The sequence below is a fragment of the Orbicella faveolata genome, unplaced genomic scaffold (assembly GCF_042242905.1).
Source record: "Orbicella faveolata isolate gen_17 unplaced genomic scaffold, um_ofav_v1 contig_47, whole genome shotgun sequence".
Classification (NCBI taxonomy): domain Eukaryota; kingdom Metazoa; phylum Cnidaria; class Anthozoa; order Scleractinia; family Merulinidae; genus Orbicella; species Orbicella faveolata.
Window position 1 is genome coordinate 7,629,190 of NW_028301577.1, and position 22,058 is coordinate 7,651,247.

At 41.0% G+C, this 22,058-nt stretch overlaps 3 protein-coding genes across 3 annotated transcripts; 1 reads left to right on the forward strand and 2 right to left on the reverse strand.

The window, feature by feature from the left end:
* Positions 1–1,996: 1,996 nt before the first annotated feature.
* Positions 1,997–5,462, reverse strand: LOC110065124 (co-chaperone protein HGH1 homolog). Its single transcript, XM_089279489.1, has 3 exons — positions 4,771–5,462; positions 3,726–3,916; positions 1,997–3,029 (listed from the first exon to the last, which is right to left on the reverse strand). The coding sequence occupies exons 1-3, from the start codon at positions 5,420–5,422 to the stop codon at positions 2,790–2,792; spliced, it is 1,083 nt and encodes a 360-aa protein (XP_089135615.1). The 5' UTR covers positions 5,423–5,462; the 3' UTR covers positions 1,997–2,789.
* Positions 5,463–5,502: 40 nt separating this feature from the next.
* On the forward strand, positions 5,503–18,606 carry LOC149096979 (uncharacterized). The gene is made up of 13 exons (XM_089279488.1): positions 5,503–6,123; positions 8,240–8,409; positions 9,754–9,927; positions 10,831–11,156; positions 11,797–12,076; positions 12,733–12,956; positions 13,692–13,960; positions 14,145–14,215; positions 14,408–14,457; positions 15,118–15,480; positions 15,699–15,972; positions 16,889–17,165; positions 17,582–18,606. Exons 1-13 carry the CDS (start codon positions 5,945–5,947, stop codon positions 17,643–17,645), a joined length of 2,721 nt encoding a protein of 906 aa, XP_089135614.1. The 5' UTR covers positions 5,503–5,944; the 3' UTR covers positions 17,646–18,606.
* LOC149096980 (uncharacterized) lies at positions 18,336–21,963 on the reverse strand. The gene is made up of 3 exons (XM_089279490.1): positions 21,817–21,963; positions 19,851–20,309; positions 18,336–19,361 (listed from the first exon to the last, which is right to left on the reverse strand). The coding sequence occupies exons 1-2, from the start codon at positions 21,943–21,945 to the stop codon at positions 20,073–20,075; spliced, it is 366 nt and encodes a 121-aa protein (XP_089135616.1). The 5' UTR covers positions 21,946–21,963; the 3' UTR covers positions 18,336–19,361; positions 19,851–20,072.
* Between the last annotated feature and the right edge of the window lie 95 nt (positions 21,964–22,058).

Below are 22,058 nucleotides of genomic sequence, written 5' to 3' on the forward strand. Positions count from 1 at the left end.
AGTTGGGAGAGCGTCAGACTGAAGTACAAGCTGGTTAAGAAGGTTTTTTTTTACAATCACACTCACCAGTATCAGCCAGTTCAAACTCTTGATCCTGTTTTGTTCTTTTTCTGCTCTCGCAAACACCAGTCGGGAAAATAACGCAACACACTGCGTGAGCGGGAAATTACCAAGGGTTGAAAGTTTACGAAACACTTATTAACCGAGCACGAGGTCTTTGCGGGAAAACTCAAACTGAGATCTTGCCGTAAGACCGAACGTTCAAGCTTAATAAGTTGTTTATTGTATGGCTTTCTGCTTTGCCTTTACAGGCCCATTACGAGAGAATAATGCCCTAGAATTAGTCAATCAGAGCGGGCGTTATATCGGCTACAATCACAAGCCATATGATAAATGTAGTTATAGACCAGATAGCAGGATTAGTGATCTCAACCTCACGGTATACCCCACTTGAACTATTCTTTATTAAATCAGCTGGGAAAAACAGTGTTTGACAATGAAAGTCAAATTCAAGAACTAAGATCGAACTTGAAAAAATATTCACAACAAGCCGTCAAAACCCAAGAAATCCTTCAGTATTTGGTGAAAGAAGCAAAATCATTGAAAGAATACTATAATCAGATTCAAATCTTGACACACAGCTACAACTGTTTAAACGAATTGCGAAGGTTAGAATCAGGATGAAGTTGAAGTTTTATCAAAACAGGAGTTATCTAACAGTAAGAACTCGTGGAAGTAAAACTACTTAAAGAAGAGCAAGACCCTGGAGATAGGAAAGTTACTAGAAAAATCTTGTACCCCCCCCCCCTTCCCCCTGGGCGGGCAAATCCAATATAAAATGACGGGGTGCTCGCGGCACCTTTTAGGGGGGTTAAACACGCAGTTTTGGTCACTCTTAGGGTGGTTAGTCAAAAGAGGTCCACAGCGGGAGCTTTTGCAGTTCCTTTTAGCGTATTGAGCCGAAACAAATAGGACAGGAGATAATGTGTTGTTTTGGAATTGGTTCTTCTCAGGGGTGAAAAACATTTCAAGCCACGCCCGCGGAACAGGATCTTGGTTCCTCTCAGGGGTTGTTTTCAAAATTTCCGACGAGTATCCCCGTCCTTTTTAATTAGCAGTCTCCTCCGTGGTACCCCTGTGGTGCCTACGGTGTAAATATATTAGTCGCTGAAAACTTGGGTAGACAATACCTGTGAAATCTCATCATCCAAGAAAAGAGGATACTGCCGAGGAGATAGAAGAAATGTAAACGAAGAAGAGAGAAAGGTAGAGAAGAAACAGAACTGAAAAGAAGGAACAACTCAATTTTATGAGATTGCAAGAAATGAAGTTAGGGAAAGAAAGAAATGTGAAGAAAAAGAAAAGAAAAAACAAGGGAAAAAGTGAATAGAAAAAGAAGCGAAGAGAAAGAGCAGAGAGGGAGAGAGAGTGGACAAAACAAGAGGAGACGAGCGTAAGAGAAAAGAAAGAATCTTAAGCGAGGTTGATGAGTGTACGATTTCTTTTAGTAACGTTTTAATGATCAATTTATTGTAAACCAGGCGCTACTCAACTAGGGGGTTTATAGTTGTTTGAAATGAAAATAAAGTCAATGATTCTTGTCCATGAGTATTGCCCTTGGATGATGAGGTGGCCATTTTGGATTATGTTGTTTCCAATAATGTAGTTATAATTTATTTATTTAGTTCGGCACGGTAATGGCACGCCGTTTGAAACCATGCCGTGCTTAAGTCGTGTAGCACGACAGAGCTTGCCGCGCTACACGACAGAGTCGAACTTAATTCTTAAATGGTTTCAAACGCCGTGCTACAGCCGTGCCAAAGTCGAACTCAAATAATGAATTTAGTTCGGCAAGACATTAGCACGGCGTTTGAAACGGGCCTTACCTTATTATCACTTCTTTTCGCGGGACTTAATTTTCGCGATTTAACAAAATCCGCGAAATTAAAGTTCCGCGAAAAAAAGGTGCCGCGAAAATTCAAGAGGCGAAATTCAGTGACCTTTATAAAATCCTTTATTTAAGTTTTCCGTCTGCTTTGAGTTTACATACGAGTAGGAGGGCTCAAATTTCAGTTCAACGCATGTCCTTATTCCTCATCACCTGTCTCATCTTGCTGAATTAGTTCTTGTAACACTTGCTCAGTACAGTCATCGGCATCTGGCTCCCTATAGTTCTCTGTGATCAGCTGCTTGAGCCTCTTCAAGATGGCTTCATTCTTTTCAGAAGCGTCGATCTCCGCAATCAATTTCACTGGAATTTCCAGACCCCCCTGCAAAAGTGGCGATCTTCTTCAAGGAGCAGAAGACTGACAAAATTTTATCGAAGTTGCAACTTTGAATGACACACTTTTTCCAGCCCCTGGACCATACTGTGAGTGGGGAGGCAAAGCGTTTTATGAAGGATATGTTTACAACTTGGCATTCCGCTGAAGTTCAGAAACAAATGGAGTCGGGAAACAGCACTGACGAGATTAAGGTCCGTTTAAGGCCATCTACGCTGAAGCCGTTACATGCCACCTGGCTGGTGAGCCTTTACAACCACTTGACAGGCAGTGTGGGAAAGCCTTCTTCTTCGTATTTGCTTTTAAAATTTGTTTACCTCACCAGTCAACATTCCTTAGTGGTGCATCTCCTCCTAAGAAAAATCCTGGATCTGCCCTTGACCAGAACATGGAGGTTATGGGAACTTATCTCACTAGAGAAGGAATTTCTTGTAAAATATCTAAGGGCTTTGGTTTTTGAAGGCATTATTTCAAGGAGACTATTTTTGAAATTTTATGATATGTTTGTCAGTGGTCAACATTTGATACATTTGGTTGTGGTTCTTCGTCAAACTTCACATCATCAGGTATCTGTACTTGTTTGAGGTTCTGCATGGATTCGCTAGGTTCATCGCTTATTAAAACTTGAACGACATTACCACAAGCTTTCTTGGCCTCTTCATCTGTCTCCCAGTTAAATAACTCCCGGAGGACGACATAAACATTGTTTTTCTTCATTATTTCTCTGCCATGCTTTGTTGCACATAGCTGCAAAAAGATTAATAGTTTAAATTAGACAATGGTTTCTCAAGACTGTTGAAAAACCAAATCCAAACTTGTCATTTGAAGTAAGAAACTAACATTCCCTATTGAGGTAGATTCAAATTTCAGATTTTTTTTTGTTCTGCACTATTTAGATATAATTGTTAACAATCAATCTATAAATAAATATTACATAAGATTAACAACAAGAACACAGAGACAAAAATTAGTTTGCTCAATTTTTGGGTACAGAGGGAAGGCACATATACAAGTACCATTTCAGGCTTTTCCCACCTTTTCCCCATTGTTTTCAGTTTTCTTTTTCTTTTTTTTTTTCTCTCTCTCTTTCTTTTGTGGTTTTGTTAGCCTTTCTGGCCCCTTATAGTAAGTATCTCCAGGACAGTTTATCCCATTATGCTTGTTTGGGATGCTTAGGAGTTTTTCACTCCTTGTTGTAATAAGCTGATTGATTAATCACTGATGTCATTGATTAGCTGTATCTTGACGCGTAAAAATAAAATTCCTCAGTTACATCATGTATATCAAAGTGTTGTGTTTGGCTAGGACCGTAACTGACTATCTGAAAGAAGCTGTCTCCTCATAGAGTAAGAGTACCAGGTTCACATGAATGAATTTAAAATTAGCACAAACCAAATCACTTACACCACCAGAAGCAAACATGTGAAACACCATGTGAATTACCTGGAGTAAAGCCTCCAATAACATCCTCCTGATGCCTGGATCACTTTCTCTCTGTTTATCCTCATCCATGTACTGCAGATCAGGGGGGAGTTTCTCCATGTCATCTTCAGGAAATTCTTCTGGTCCTGTGAGTGGAAGTAAGAGATGTGGCAAAATGTCCACAGTATCACTCAGTAGCCACTCATGGCTTCCTAAGGAGAAAAGAGTCAGAGGAAGTTAGCTCCAAGGGTCTTTAAGAAGTAAGCTTAAAGGACAACATTACTGCCCTCCACTTTGTTGCACACATACCTTAATGATTTGATTTAGCATCTGGGGTGCTAATTCATTTTTGGTAGTTCAAGAGAGGATGCTTATTGGAAAGGGGGCACTTATTTGGGACAGGGTACTTACTTCTTTTTGGACATACACATCTGACTACTGAATGTGGTAAAATACTTAAATGAAAAACAAAAGGGGCTCTGATAGTCATAATGTTCAATATTACATTTAAATGAGACAGCAGACTTCATAATTCATTTGTCTAGTCAGTGTAATCTATGTGACTGTGGGTCTTTAGATTCTTTCACTTGTCCCTGTTGAAGGGAGTAAGTTCAATCTGAGACCCACAGGTGAATTCACATATAAGAATGACGAGGGTGCTTATCAGAAATTTGTGAAAAGAACCTATAAGGAAAACCTAGATCCTGTTTTGTGGGTGTGGCTTGAAATTTTTTACCCCTACCAGATACCAATTCTAAGACAACACATTATCTTCTGCGACATATGTTTTGGCTCAATACACTAAATGGTACCGCTAAAGCTCCCGCTGTGGACCTTTTGAACTGAACACCAGAAGAGGTACCAAAACCGAAAAGCACCCCTGCCCTTTCGATATGGTAGTCTTCCCCCACCCCCCCCTCCACCCTCCACTAGGCACATGTATGCGTGAGACAACATTTGCACAGACGGGGGCATTTCCCAGCTGTTTCATGTTTCCCTGGACCGGGAAGGGCCTTGTAGTGACTAGTGCACAAATCTTGACCAGTAAATGACCACTATAACTCACTTGTCTCGAAGCAGCAGTTTTTAAGTACTCCTACGATTCCTGCTCGCTTCACAAGAGAACCACTATAGGTGGTGAAGGGCAGAAGACGTTGAATAACACAACGATCTTTGTCCAAAATATAATCCCGTGATTCTTGCACCTGCGTCAAATTCGAAATAAATGTCGCAAGATAGTTCAATTTAGCGTGTGGATTGTAGTTCTCCTTGCACAAAACTTCCACGATCCTGTACAAACTACAATCCTCCGAGCTTTTTGTAACCTTCAAAACCTCGGTCGATCCACTTTCAGCTCTTGTCACATTGGAGAGAATCATGGCAACCTTGTCCGCGTGCTCACTGGTTTGATTGAGGGCGTAGCTTAAAAATGGTTGAACGATGTTGTATTTGAGAAGTTTCTCCGATGTAACTAGTTCCGCTGATAAATTCACCAAAGCGGAGTAAGCATCTCTACAAATGTTCGAGTTTGAGTCTCTGGTCAGATTGAGGAGGCGCCTCAAGTACTCTTCGTTTTCATGGAGAAATTTTTTGCCGTTTTCAGAACCAGAAAGACCCAGGATGTAATCCAAAGCCAGTGCTTTAACGTCTCCGCGGGCATCTAACGAGAGAAAAGGCAACAATTCTTCCGTAGCTTTTCGATCAATTTGAACCGCCATGTTGGATTACCGAGGGGATCTGAGTGCTAACTACAATCTCCAGTCCCGGGCCTTCGCCGGAATTTTTGATCGAGCTTCGCGCGCTTTCTGCCCGGGTGATTTTCCGGCTTCTTGACTTTTCTTCGGATCGAGTTTATTATATTGGCCGATTTTCGTAATTTGATTCTTAGACACGAATTTAGTGTTGTTGAATTTTGTACTGGATCTGTCTGGAATATATTTTCCAGCGCAAAATTTCTGCCGATGTGAAAGATGGAATGAAGAGACACCCGAGAGACGGCGAAAGATTTCGTGACTTCATCGTGGGATTGCTGGTTGGCTGACTTTACAAGGATTACAAACAAATATTGCATTTGCATTATCTTGTGATTGAATAATTGCTGCCTTAATTCGACGCCTTTACGAGTCTCCAGCTGTTGGCTGTGATCGTGGAATAACCTGCACTTCTACTGGTCCTAACTTCTGCGAATATTTCATTCGGATGTTATTGAGGTTGCAGGCAGTAAATAATAGCTGTCAGCCATGTTGAGCAAGAAGCATCTAAAGCGGCGGTCAACCATTGTGATCGAGCACAAATTGGCCGAAACGCAAAGACTCGAAGAAGACTCGAAAAGAGAGAAGAACTGGAAGAGATGGGGTCCTTATTTGTCAGAGAGGCAATGGGGAACTGTGAGAGAAGATTATTCATTTGATGGATCGTGGTATGAATTTTTCATTCTTTTAGCAGGTTTTTGTCTAGACCTAGAGAGTGAGTCGGCGAGAAATGTGATCATGACGTTGTTATAACTTTTATACTGGTAAAAATTCAAGGTTAATGTAGGTCAGTGTTGTTTCTTGGCCGGATATTGGACCAGGACGCTGATCACGGAAAATATTTATAATTTGTATTTTTTCCAAAGCCAAATCAATTTCCGCGTTGTCGCTATCGTACCTTAAAATCACGCGACACAGCGTTGTGCAAACTTTTCAAGCGATTGTGGTTTAGGGTTTTCAGTTTCGATCTCCCTGTGATCAACCTCTCCATTGAGTAACTTGTTTATTGAAGACTGCGCTTGAAAGGATCTCAGATCAGACTCTGTGGAGGAGTTGACACATTCCAATACAGGCTGACTTTGTACTTCCATTACAGTTTTCATTGGTAGTAAGGTTTGTAAATTAAGCTTACATTAATCTGTAGTTGTACCTTAATATCGACAAAACTTTTTAAGCATTATTTGCCTAAGTTCAAAAACACCGACCTCAGATCACAACAAATGCTTGTCAAGTGTCTAAATTGACAGATCTGTCAAATTTATCAGTTTTAAGGAAACATAGGGGTGCTCAATGATTTCTTATGTGATTGTCACTTAGTGGTTAGCAAATAATTTAGTTATAGCCCTCTAAATACAGGCTTGTTCGGGGGTGGATCCAGGATTTTTTAAGGGGGATGGCTGGTACCTTGGGGTTACGAAATCAATGTAGATGACCCCAAAATGTTGCAATTTGAGAACTGGAACCTAATTGAAAACTGTTATATCAGAAATACTAGTAATGCCACAAAGTAAAAATTACAATGAGGTACATATACCTGCCCAGAATGTTTGCCATAATATTCTCAATCTTTTTCATTTGTTTTTAATGTTTTGCTTGTGCAAAAGGGGGATGGCTAGCCACCCAATTTAGTTGAGGTTAGATTTTTTGTATTATGTTAGGTACTGGTACATGCTGACTAGAGTGGAATGAATTTTGTCAGACTAGTGTGGATGGGCTCATTGAGGCTGGATGCCCAAAGATAATTTTGTGTTTTCATTCAACTGAATGACATTCATCGTTCATCTTTGTTTATTCTCTGTACTGATACTGAACACTTGTGGCTTGTGTGTTAAGATAACGACAAAAGACAATCAGTAACTTGTAAGAATGTTAAGTGCCAAAATTATAATTTTAACAAGCCTGACTCAGTTATAGCAAAACAAAACACTCAGGTATCTTTTGTTTTTTATGTAAATCTCTTTCATCTTATTCTCTCTTTTATCCAGGAAATTTGATATGACTGATAAAATCTGTGACTTTTAATGATAATTACTATTATTTAATAGCTACATATGTAACTGTATTAAGGATGAAAGATGACACTCAATCGCAGCAAAGTTTAAAATCAAAATAATGTCTGATTATCAGACCAATACATGAATTTTCAAACTATAAGACAGTTACTGTTGTGAGGTATCTTTCAACTAAGCTTGATATGGACTGTCAAGACTTAAAGCTGCTTTCTTTCACCAGGGCCCCACATTTAGGTTCCCGCCATCAGTGTATAAATATGTGTATATCTTTATAGTTATTTGCATTTGCATGTTTACACTTGGAAAATAGTATTTTCCAAATTGCAGGTATGAGGGGGAAAAGACTCCTTCACTCCTTCACTCCCTCACTCCTTTGCTTCTTGTTAGACATTTTGAATATCCATTGACCATCACACAAAGACTTTCTCAGTCGCATGCACACTGAAGTCATACCTAAGTCAAGTTATTCGAACAGTAGAAGGGAAAATGATTTCCTCACCAAGTGATTTGTTTTTAATTGGCAATATTTGTCATTTGCTCATTGCATTTCTGAGGCAAGATCTATTTTCCAAGTTCAGTGGATCTATAAAACCACATTGATTAATTTCAATGAAGAAGTTTAGATGAACTGACTCTATTATGTATACAATTTGTATGAAGTTTAATTTAACTTAGTGCATTTGCATGAGCCCATAAGTTGCAGAGCTCTTAAGGTTGTCTGCATGACTGCCAAACAATTTTTTAAGCTTATGCTTTTTGGAACAATTTCCAGCTGGGACTATTTTTCTCATGACCACGCCCGATCTCGTGCATACCGCTGGGGGGAAGATGGCCTGCTAGGAATCACAGACCGAGAATGCAGACTGTGTTTTGGTTTAGCCCTGTGGAATGAAAAAGATCCTATTCTGAAAGAAAGACTCTTTGGCTTGACAGGAACTGAAGGTCAGATGAATGTAGTGTTTTGCCTTTTGTAACGCACAAAATATATTCTTTTAGCATTTGTTCTGAGAAGTTGGTAGTAGATCATCGGCACAATCTATCATCTTCTATGCATTCCTACGGGTGGAGTACTCCCATATGGAAAGGTTGGGGATGCTCAATTGAAAATTTGGTTTATTACCCCCAATTAAAGGAGACTAGCCTGAGTATGGCTTGAGCTTTACTTGACCCCTAAAAGATACCACTTGAAATGGGAATGACAGCAGTTTTGAGTTATTTCCTCGAGTGCACCTAAAAGATACTTTGACAGCTGAAAATAGTGGTGTTTCATCCTGAACACCAAAAGTGAGACCAAAATCAGTGAAATACACTCCTAAGTGAGATGACGAGCATCTCCGATCTTGTCATATGGTAATCCCCCCCCCCCCCCCCCCCTTTGCATTTCATCCACGAGACAAAGAATACTCCTTATATTGCTATCCCAAGAGTTGAGATGTCACCCCTCTGGATACGAAAAGTGGGGTAATATAGCACATAAGATATGGGATTCTGGGGATTCGAAGTTTAGATCTGATAAAAAGTTCTTGAGACCAAAAATTTTCATGATTCGCCGTCCCAGTAAGGGTCAACCAGTAAATTTAATTCACTTCATCAGTATCTAATTAGATGGATTTTTGAAGGATTTTAATTAGTAGACAATCCAGAAGCATCCAACAACATTCAAAGATTTTCAGACACTTCCCAGAACCAAGATGTGTTTCTCCAAAAATAATGCAGTGGTGGGAACATTGAAAATTGGAGAATTAGGGGATTTAGTGTACTGTTTAGTGTAAAGTTATTGACTTTAAATTTCGTGGACAAGAACATGAACTTTTATTTTCTTTCATTCTGTTGGTTTTTTTAACCTTTGTATAGTTTATGTATACTTAATTGGCCACTCCCCACTGGGGCTTTTCAGGACCAATGTAAACGAACAATGATAAATAAATATTCAAATAAACAGAACTAGGTTAAGAATCCCAACTGGCAGGAGGCAGACCAGCTGGCTATTTACAAGCACAGCCAAGAAGTTGAACTCGGGGCTACCGAGAACAACATCAGCTGGTGGTCAGAACAGGATTTGAACCAAGGACTTACAGATTTCAAATCCAGCATTCTAACCACTCAGCCATGCTGCCTCCTCCTCCTTAACCTTTCAGTTAAGGTTGTCAATAATAGCCCATTTAATGTTTCAGCTAGGCACCAGAATACTGAATTTGGATTCACAAGTGTAAAACTCATGCCTGAGATGCTAGAGTAGGCAGGTAATGGTATAACATACTGAGGACCCGATAACTTTATTTCCAGGTAACCATGGTGAAGATGTGAAGGAATGTTACTACTATTTGGATTCCACTCCAACTCATTCTTACATGAAGGCCCTGTATAAATACCCACAGAATGAATATCCTTATGGTTGGCTTGTCCACGAAAATCGTAACAGATCACGGCAACAACCTGAATTTGAATTAGCTGATACAGGTAAGTAGAGAATACCAATAATTTATGACTTAGCCATGCAAGCAGCTGATGTATGATAATTTTCTCAGTTGTTTGAACTCAGGTCTTATCTAGATACTCAGCCAACACTTGGTTGACACTTGATCCTGGTCTTGATAGACACTCAATCAACACTCAATCGAAACTAGATTGGCAGTCGGTCAGTAGGCGGCCGAGTGTCGACTGACTCACATGTATCAATCAACACTTAATGGTGTGTCTGCTAAAATTAGTTGCTTCTCGACTGAGATGTCAATCAAGTGTCAATCGAGTGTCAACAGAGGTGTTGTCCAAGGGTTGATCGAGATATTGACTGAGCGTCGATCAAGGGTATCCATTGACGCTTGACTGTGGATCTCTTTAATACACATGATCTGATCTGCAATGTTGGATTTTCTCCCCAGTTCTTATCATTAATTTCATTGTTCCCTAAAAATTATCACCAAAGTTCTTGTTAATAGTAGACATATATGTTGTTCCTTCAAATTAGTCCAAAAAATATCCCTTTTTCCTGTGAAAATGATCATGTTACCTTTGAATAATTTTTGTGAAACTGTTTTGGTTGGACCCCCACCTCTCTATAAATTTCAGGTTAGATGTATTTTTCCCTTTAAAACTTTTAGCTATTAAGTCGCCCCACCAGAGAATTTTGAATGGCTTTTTATGGGACAGATTTGGATATTCTCTGGAACTGCCCCTTCTTCCCCAACACCCCTGGGAGAGTCCTTGTAGACCAACAAAGTCTCTCTTGATTTGGACGATGCCTTCCCCTCCCCTCAGGACCTTCACTCAGTTGATTATGATAGACAAAGCACCCGCTGTGTGCTGTGCAGTAACAAGGCTGTGGCCTAACATCATGAAATATTCTGTCTAAATCTCTTCAAGGTGTATTTAACGACAGTCGTTACTGGGACATTACTGCTGAATATGCAAAGAACACACCCAATGACATCCTCATCCAAATAACCGTTGCAAACCGAGGCCCAGACACTGCACGACTGCACATTTTACCTACATTGTGGTTCAGAAACACGTGGGTCTGGGGCTGTAAACACGAAGGATGCACTCGGAAAGCAAGCATGAAAGAAAGTGCCCCTGGTACAGTGGAATGTAAACATGAAACCTTGGGAAAGTACACTTTTGTTGTTGATGTGAATCCTGAAAACGAGATTCCAGAACTGCTTTTCACTGAGAATGAAACAAACTCAATGGTAGGCTACAACCTGTTTTAACCACTTCTTTCATAGTGAATTTGTTCAGGATTGAAGCCTGGGAGATGGGAAAGAAATGGAATCAAGAATATTGGGTAGCTATGTACATCATAATCCCCCATCTTAAATCCTAACAGCCTGTTCTAAACATCTGTCAAATTTCTCATTGTGAACTGTTCTAGAAAATATCCCTTTTCCCACCCCATGGCAAGGCTTTGGAAATTCTGAGTGTTTGGGGAATTATATAGGGAGATGGGAAGCTGAACCGGGAATTTCAAGAGGGGTTTGATTTTCTATGGGAAGCGGGGAGGGAGTATGGATATTTTTTGAAACAAATTATTGGTACCGATATCCTTGGGAACGTCACAACGGGACCGTAGTGGTTTTGAAGCCAGGACCTTAAATATTACTGAGTTTCTTATTAAAACATGCCTCTGAAAATGAAGGCACATTGAGTCTGTAAATGTTTGCTTGTTTCTTTTCTTTTTTTTTAGTCTGTCAATGTTATTTTATTTTGAAGGGCCTGAAACTGATGGTACTTCTTTCTTGCAAATTTAGATACACTTAATACAGGTATTTTTTTGTGATAACTCTAAGATGCTGACATGACCCAACTTTGGGATTATCTTCACATTTGCAGCGGTTGTACGGATTAGCCAACTACACGACCTTCACAAAAGATGCTTTTCATCGGTACATCATCCACGGCGAAAAAGATGCAGTAAACTCCAAGAAAAAAGGCACAAAAGTGGCGCCGTATTTCGTTCTTGTTGTCGGAGCTGATGAGGAACGTGTTGTCAGATGTCGGCTAATGGCTGACGATGAGACTGTGACAGACCCATTCGCTGAGAGAAATTTTGGCGCCATCATTCAGAAGCGACTTAAAGAGGCAGACGAGTTCTACAATGTGGCGATACCATGTAAGTTCTTTTTTGTTATTCAGTCAATATTCTGTATGGTCCTCTAACAATTAACAAAAGCTGCAAGGATGAAGCGTCTGTGATGACTTAAGGGATAGCATTCCATACGATGGGGCCCCTATACCTTGCGCTATTTCTCTATACAAAACATCAACCACCAAATTATTCTCAAGGCCAAATGAAACTTTCCTAGCTATTGACTGTTTCTTGGTTGGGGTTTCTCACTACTCATTCTTTTCCCATTGTCATTTTTCAGTGTTCATTGTGTAAAAGCGATTATGGTTGTTAGTAAGACATCCTCCCAATTTCCTCGGAAAACTTGAGCGGCCTTTGGGAGTCTTTGGAAATCCTAGGCGACAACAAGAGAAAATGAGGGGACAAGCAGTAGCTTGGAAAGTTTTAGACGACCTTTGGAAAGTCTTCTCATCTTCGGGAAAAATTTCGGAAAATTGCCGGAAAACTTCGGTTAAACACTGGGCGTCCGTGGTTTTTGCACGGACCTCGCGGTGCTAAGTCCATTCTACAATGACAATGGGCAAGAATCCCAGTATTCTCCAAAGAAACATCTTGCTTTGTTATTTGACTAATTAGAACATCAACAACACTTCCACAGCACACGCATTCCACATATCACTGTTTCATTTTCATTCGTTTAGCTGGACTATCTCCGTTGGAAACCGAGATTTCTCGCCAATCATATGCCGGTCTGTTGTGGAGCAAACAGTTTTACCATTACATAATCCAGGACTGGCTGAATGGTGACCCAGAAATGCCGGCTCCACCCAAAGACAGATTCAACGGAAGGAATTCGGAAGCGGAATGGCAGCAGCTGTTTAACAGAGATATCGTCTCCATGCCGGACAAATGGGAGTATCCTTGGGTGAGTTGGGCATTCTGACAGTGTATTCTTCCATACACCATGTTTGCATACACGATAGTAGTGATGCAAATGTGGGTCCTAGGAAAATCGGCAGTTAAATTAGGTTTTATAAAACCCGTAGAATTTTTCTTAAGTTAAGTTGTTGTTAAGATAACGTCCCGTGTGGAAATAAACAGCGACATTTTGAAAAGGTACCAAAAATAAAGTGGCTGCTTTCAACCTTTCGTTCCACCCCATTAGAACACAGTTGGTGGAAAAACTGACTGCTTCTTTCCGCAGACTGTTGGTCTTAAGATGAAGGGCTAACACTGAAAACTATAGGTTTTAAATTCGTACAACGAAGTCTGCACCGTAGTAAATACTTATTGGGCGATGAACACTCAAACTAGCATGGTTCAATAAGTCGGTTTTTGATCCATTGTCAAAAAGCCGACAGTAGCTGTGCTTAATCTGCAGTTCGTTTGGTCTTGTAACGAGCACTGACCAATCAGAGCAAACGTTCTGTTTTTTGACCAATCAGGAGTAAACAAAAACTTCGTTATTCGGTTTACGCGCGTTTCCCCGCGCTTGGCGCCGATTGCATCTTTTGGCGTCGAATTCTGATTGGTTTATTGCGTACTTTGCGATTGCTGTGATTGGCCACGTGTGTTTACTTTGGCAGAAACGCAGTTACAAGAAAATTGCCATCCTTCGTATCATTGTCAAGAACTCATTCAAATCAATCTCTTTTTCCAGTACGCCACGTGGGACCTGGCCTTCCACATGCTTCCGTTCAGCAAAATAGATCCTCACTTTGCCAAAGACCAGCTGTTACTGTTCCTTCGTGAATGGTACATGGCTCCGAATGGTCAGCTGCCAGCTTATGAGTTTGCTCTTGGTGATGTTAACCCTCCTGTTCACGCGCTCGCGTGTTTGATGGTCTACAAGATGACAGGCCGCAAAGGATTAAGGGACGACGAATTTCTCAGTCGATGTTTCCACAAACTGCTCATTAACTTCACGTGGTAAGGGTTTTCTGTTGGATTTTCTTTAAAGTTTTCGTTAAACTAGTGTAAACGCTGCACTAGTTTAGGCCACTTCTTATTCAGAAAACTTGAAATCTTTCGTCCGAGTTCCTTTTTGATGTCCCAGGTAATTTTCAGTTAATGGTATTCAGAAACATTTTTCACGAGGATGTCTTTTCAATAGGTGGGTGAATCGAAAGGATCCTTCTGGCAAGAACATTTTTGGCGGTGGATTTCTTGGGTTGGATAACATTGGTGAGCATGCTTTTATTTGATGAACCCTGTCAGTTCCATTCTTTTGCTGATTGTGTTGCATTTCTCTTCATGCCGAGCTCTGAAAATTTAGTCATGCGTTACGATGATATCACCCAGTTTCCTAGAAAGTCGAATTTATATTATAGAGGTCCCAAATTCCTTGTTCTTGATGGAGTCATCTTTGTTTTGCAGGAATTTTTGATCGGTCGAAAGATTTGCCCATCCAAGCGAATCTTTTGCAGGTATGGAGTACTTTTTATCGCATTTTTTTTCTCTCTGTTCCAGTTAGAATAAAAACATTTTTATGAAGTTCTTCAGGGTTTCTTTTGTCTGCCGAGTGTGATCTTTGAAGGAAAATGAATTGTCAAAAAGAATTGGGTGTCAATTATCTGTGTGTACATGGGAGGCACAGGTAACTGCCCAGGACCACGGATTGAGTACTGACCTGGGTTGTTGTCTGTATGTTCTTGGGCAAGACTCTTTACTCTCACAGTGCTCCTTTATTACCCTCGGGTGGGATGCCTGTCCATCGCCGGGTTCCCCCCTGTTTTTCAACAGTTATTCGCAGGTTCCCATTTCTACTTCTGATTGAATAATACTCCCAGTCGCTTCATGCCGCGGAGGAAACCGGGGATAGACACCGGCCGGATGGGCACTGGGTTCGAACGCGGTTTTAAACCTTACCCACCCTTATAGAAATAAAATCCCCTAAGAAACCTGTGGGGATTACACATTCTTTAAAGGAACTAAGCCATGTCATTTTACGTACTTCGAAACTGCAGAACAATATTTTAAAACTGTAGGAGAACGTAACATGTACCAGGAAGCCGAAAAGATGAAGTGTACAATTTTGACAAGATAAAACGAATTGCACTGACATAATTTTCTTTTGCTATCCCAAGGCTGACGGCACGGCATGGATGGCCTTCTATTGTGTGGAAATGTTAAACATTGCTCTTGACTTAGCCGTACATGACGACACGTATGAAGATATGGCTTCCAAGTTCTTTGAGCACTTTACCCAGATTTCTGACGCCATTAATCAAATGTCTGACGGGGTAGGCTTGTGGGATAACGTGGACGGGTTCTATTACGACCATCTCAGTACGGAAACGTGCTCGTTGCCATTACGCGTGCGCAGTATGGTCGGCCTTGTTCCGTTGATGGCATGTCTTGTGCTGGATGACGAATATATGGACAGACTTCCCGGATTTAGAAAGCGACTCAACTGGTTCATGAAAAACCGGAGAGACCTTGCTTCACAGGTTAGTGATCCGCGTGTGGTGTCATTTCGAGATTAATCGCCGCAAAATTGACCCGCCATGGTGTAGCGCGACCTCTGACTGACTTTTCCCGCCCTTTTGCTTCGCCGGCTAGTTTTCCGCGTGTGGTGTCATTTCGAGACGAAGTGGCGCGAAATTTTCCGCCATGGTATAGCGCGACAACTCAGTAACTGACACCGGTTTCCCGCCTTTTTTTGCAGGTGTCATATATGGACGCAGATGGCGAGAGTCAGTATCATCATTTGTTAGCCATTCCCACCAAAGAACAACTGTACCGTGTTCTCAGTTACGTGTTAGACGAAGACGAATTCCTGGCTCCGTATGGCATTCGATCCTTGTCCAAGTTCCACGAGAGGAATCCCTTTAAACTGGAACTGAACGGTGAAGTTTACAGCGTGCATTATGTCCCAGGGGAATCGGACACCCACATGTTTGGCGGGAACAGTAACTGGCGGGGACCTATATGGATTTGCAGTAAGTAACGGGAACTAGTCAGGGTCGGCCATGGGGGGGTACTCGATTTAAAATCCCCCTGTATACCGTATACCCAAAAACCCTTCCCGACTCTGACTAGTGTCCAGTCTTTATTGTATCGTTATTAACTTCATTCACAGTTGTATTCATCGTCTAACCATGACTAGCACCATTTGAAGAAAAATAAATTTCGGTCACTCGAACTGACCTACTGTCGATCATCGAAACTACTGCGCTTACGATTCTTAGATGCCTTGAATATGAGTTCTTGAAAACATTTTTTTTGTCTTAGGGCAACAACAGTCATTTGAAAAATTCCCCATTGCTTTCAAATATCCTGAACTTGGAGTGATGTCTTTCTAATAAACGAAATTTCATTTAGCAACCTTCCGCCATGTTTACTACCAGGCTTCAGAAATGTTATATTCACCGCCTAGCGCGGTGAGATTTAGCGTCCAATTCTTATATTCAAGTTCTTATATTTACTATAACAATTAGATTACTCGCTCTCGATTTCTATTCGTGATAGAAATCTCGAACTCTAATCTAAGCTTAGTGTTCAAGAGAGGTACAGCTTTTAGCGCACACTTTATTACAGGGTGTCCTCTGACTGATATTACTAGAATTCTTCTAGTATACTAATGCAAATGCTGCAATCTGAATGGTTGAGCTACTCGTATACTATCAGCCAGTTGAGTACAGTGGCCAGAGGTCGTCCTCAAAATGGCAACGTTTTCTAGTTTCTCTAATGTTCGAGGAAGATTTAGAAATATCATTAGATAGTTAGATTATTCGCTCGAGATTTCTTTGAGGTGATAGCTGGCTCGGGCTACCCTCTCATCAACTATCACGTCATAGAAATCTCGAGGTCATAATCAAATTGTTAAGTGAAAGCGTTACTTTGTTTTGTTTCCAGTGAACTATCTTTTAATTGAAGCCCTTGAACGTTACGACTATTTCTTTGGCGACAAATTCATGATCGAGTGTCCAACTCGGTCAGGAAATCTAATGCGTCTGCGCGATGTTGCCCTGGAGCTTTGCCGCCGTGTGGTGTCGTTGTTTCTGCCCAATGAACAGGGACGGCGGCCCTGCCATGGTGATGACGACAGATACGCCTATGACGTGTACTGGAACAATCTAGTGCTGTTTTACGAGTACTTCCATCCCGAGACGGGACGGGGGTGTGGTGCAAGGTAAGCGTGAGATTACATGAAGTTTGCTTTGCGACATTAACACTGTAAAGGTAATCAACTATTAACTCCGAGAGGATTGTTCACGCATTTTGCAAACCATTTTGTTTTTAACCGAAATTTCCAGTAAAGTGGTTTTGGCTATTTGTAGATGGCTTTTATCCCCGGGCTTTGTTACAAGCAGCTTCTTATAAATGCCTTCGTAGATACTTTTTTACAGACCAGCTCAAGCAAACTCGTTCCCAGGTTATTTCAGGTACAATAGAGGGGAGATTCCCGTAAACGAGGTCGGAGTTCAAGGCGGTACGGTCCTTCCAACGTTGGCTGTATCGTGTAGAATTGTTTACGTGGAGCCGTAAATACATATATGAATCCTGTTCTCAGCTTCTCCTACACCTTGTGTTTTTTTCTCTTCATAGTCATCAGACGGGATGGACTGCCCTTGTCAGTCGTCTACTAGAAAAGCTGGCCAAAAATCGTTGACACTCGTGGATTGCAGCCTTTTTTGTATCACTCTGTACTTTTCAACCTCGATGTTTAGGTATATATATTTTCCCATTTACCTCGACTCAAATACTAGTATGTAACGCTTTCGTGTGGTTTATCATGGACTATTTCACGAGTACGATGGGTAGGTTGGGTGTAATAACGATGAATATACAACGGCTTCCCTGTATTCTGATTGGCTGTATTTTCTATGGCATGGTATAAAATACTGCAAGGTACTTCTGTACATACAATGTACACCGGCCTCTTCGGTATTAAAGTCTAGTTAGTTAGTTATCATATAAAAGAAACTCTCCAATGCTGTAACATGTTGGCAACCCGCTACTAGCCTGGTTAACGGCGTTCCCCACTGTAATACCTTTAACGCCCGAATACCTTTGTTTAGACATTTTTTTAGACGTTACGCTAGAAGAACTGGGTAGGGGTATAATCGTAGAGATAAGTATCGATGTAGGATATTGTTAATTGATATTAATTGTAGTTTTTTTCGTTTATTTATGTTATTTGTCTATTATGACACGACCCCAAAGATGTATCTTTCAAAACGTACCGCGTGAAACTGGCGGGCCTATTTCTTGGGGGTGGAGGAACGAAGGTTTCTCCTCGTTAGGTGTACAACTACTATACAGAGTAGGTCTTGGACAACTCATATTTATAGAGAGTATATATACTTCCTAATAGTTTATTAGTGTTTTTGTTTTACCTACTAAGAGAACTAAAGCAATTGATTGGAAAAATGTGAAACAGCTTAACATGTATGAGAATTATTTTTTGGAGATTAAAATTTGTACCTTGCTGTCTTAGCAATTGCAAGTTAGTTTCCCATGTTTCTTATAAGGTAGAAAGTTAAACAGCTTAAAATATTGCTTAGTTTGTAAACAAGCGCACACGCTTGAACTGCATGTAATGGACAATAAATTCACATTTCAATTTATAACCGTGTGTGCATTAATTAAGTGGGGCGGGGGGCACACTTTCATCACAACCCCCCCCCCCCTATTCCCCGGCTTCTCGTTATACCTGCGTCAGAAAAGTGAGGCCGGTTATTAAAACGTATCTGTGACCGTTCGCCGGCCAAATCCCGATAGTGCGGGATGAACGCTCGAAGACGAGTACTTAGTAAAGAAAGGTGTCTGAACTGACCCCAGTGTTTGGTCAAAACACAGTGTTTTGGAATCCCCTCCTCCTTTTGCCCTGTTATCCCCGTTCCTTTTGGCTTTCTGGTATTTGTTTAACCACAATCTGGGCAATTAACAACTACACTCCCAGATATTCAATGAATAGCCTGCGAGCAGGCGCACGTTGGAGCACAAGCGCGCGAGGCGTAGCCGCGAGACGAGAGTTTTTGCCACCCCTTCACCAGACTCCTTCCCGCCGGAACGCTTTGCTCTTAACTACTCGCGTGTGACTCAAAGGTGAGCCAGCACGCCATTTAATGAATGCTTCGAGAATCTAAAATAACCCGTGAAGCGAAATTTTTGTTTGGTCTCAAAATCCAAGGAGATGCCTTAAAAAATCGGTGGTGAAAACTGAACGAAGTAAAGGCAGTTTTTATCAAGGATCATCGGCTGGATGACCTTCGATGTTTAATCTATGAAGGCTGCTATTGCACAACCTGTTTAGCGTTTTTGCTATTTGTTTCTTAATCTAAGCCATATTACTGTCCTCTGCCCTCTGCCTCGGGGTCGGCGTCTGGAAAAGATGAGAAAACTGGACATGAAACAAAAGAAACAACAATAACAACAAGAACAAAGACGAAAAAGTGACAGGGGTCCATCCAAGGCCAAAACTAGCCGAAAGTAATTTGTTCTCAAAAGTTACTTCCTCTTTGCCTCGATATATTTAACAGTAAAACATTGGACAGCAGAAAAAAAAAATGAATGAACAGATATGCTAAACATATCTTTGAGAGAAAGACATCAGTAAATGACTAAGCTAGCTAATAGGAAAAAACTGAACAAAAACAAAACAAACAGCAAATTGAAGTAATACATGCATTGATACAACTATCAATTTGAGTATTTAAGTTTTTTTCAGAAAATAAGTATGAAAATAATTGATTCAGTGACCAGTAATGAAAACACAGTTTTCCAAAGCCAAGAAATACGAGTTCCCTTGGCAAAATTTTACATACTCTCTGACGAATGTGGGGGTGGAATGATGTCCATTATCTTTATTTACCTTGCATTTTGAATGGGACAGCAGCCATATATTCCAGAAAATAGCACGCACATGGTTTTTCCATCCGGACACTGATATTTTTGATCAGGGGAGAAAACTTCGCCGGAGGTGCCGATGAAACCACTTCTCTTTAACGCCATTTCTACCTGTTGTGAAGGTAGAATACTGCTAGCCTTTGGGTCCATCCCAGCTGTACCATCACGGCAATGTTTGTCTGTACTGTTAACTGACTGGCAGAATGGCCGGCACTCGCAATACATGTGAATGTGTCTGTCTCACGCATTCGTGACTCAAAGTTACGCAAGTCCATCGCCGGGGGCAACAAGTTCTATAATCGCTGCAGCACGTAGAATATGGACCATACGCACAACAAGCCCATACCCTTGGCCATGTACCTGGGGGGGTAGTTGGGCAACACTTATTACGGTCTGGGCAGTATCTGCCATCTGGGCATCGCACCTGCAACATCGATAAAGTTATGGTTGCCTATTACAGCTCAATTTAACATACCTACATTGTAATGGATCTTACACTTGACAAATTCCAAGATCTTGTAACATGCTCTGTCCAATATTTCCTCTCCAAAATCTCCAGCGACCTATTTTAACCGACTTGTTTGCGAAAATAGCGATCACATATAATAGAACAGTGAACCTGTATAGCTGGTACATTCAAGCATCAGTAGAAGGAGCCGTGAATTGAATTCAAACCGTGACATCGCGATAGGCTTAATACGAAATGTTGTGAGAAACTAACTAAAACAAATGTAATCAAAATATATATCTTTCAGTTAGAAAGCGCTGTGATTGGTCAATTAAGCGGGCCATACTCTACTTTATTATATGGCTGTGTCTCACAAGGACTGGGAACTACCGAATTCACAAATTTGATTGCCTGAAATCGGTATTGTAAGCGGTCTAGATTTTCCCATCTAAACCGTCATCTAGACTGGTAATGTTTTGCGGTGAAAAAGTTGCAAAATGAAAACTAAGAGAGTTCTTAGCATGGAAAGCGACGTGGCTTCTTTTACTGATGTGGGTAAATCATTAAAAAGAACCGGGCCTGAAAAACTAAATGTGTTTTACCCTAGTGTTAACTAAGAGTTCGGTAGGTGAATGTCGTTCCTTTGTCTTGTCCTGTAAGTGTGAATAGTGGGATTTCTAATAAAATAATCCGATACTGTGAAATATGGAGGAACTAAGTCATTCAGACATTTAAAAACTAAGATACATTTGTGGGCTTTCCTTTGTGTTTTCAAATCAACCCACCCTAACATTTTGAAAGCTTCTTCGGTCGTTGCCCTGCTTTATCTTATGTGTGCTACCCTGTTCTGTAGACGTTGCAAGCTGTTACTGCATCCGATTGACAACCCACCCCATACCCTATAAGTGTAATCAAACATCGGCTGTATTAAATAAATATACACGCATTTAGCATTTAGCAGCTTTTAGGGTAAGGAAAGGTCGTATGCGCGACAGCAGGCCGAGACGCTTGCTCACTTTGTTACAAATCAATTCTACATGCTCGTTCCATGAGAGATTCTCATCTACAAAAGCTTGATACTCTTTCAATTTCTTTCCCATGGGGTTGTACTCTATGGTCTGGACAATGTTCTAGTCTTTGCCTAGTACCAAGCAGCATCCATTTAGTCTTATTCTGACTGAGTACGAGCCTGTTGCTTGCTAACCATTTTTCGACATTGTTTAGATCGTTTTGTAGACCCTGCTTGATGATATCTGCGCTTGGTGACCCATAGAAGGTTTCAAGTCAGCCCCATACATTAGTAATGCATGCATTTCCCAACTCAATTTGTATTCACGCTAACTCTTTTCTGTGAGGAAATCTTTCCTGCACAGGGAAAGACCTCTTTTTGAAATCGATGAACAAGGAATGAGTCAGAAATATGAACACTTACACTGTACATGAGGACCCACGTGGAACCTCTGGTAAAGAAAAGAGAGCTTACCTCTCTACAACGAGCCTCTAACTCCTTTATTTCTTTTTCTTCCTTTGCCCACAGTTCTTTGCGTCTTAACCTCCGACTTTTCTCTGATTTTTTCCACTGTAACTTCTTTCCTCCCTTGCCGTCCGCCATGTTTCTCGGTAACCAAACCAGTAATCTTGGTAACCACCCTCCCTAGATTAGGCTTGGCTACCTCACCAGTCAGCTGTCTGTCACGGGAGTGTTCGAAGCATCACGTGAAATCT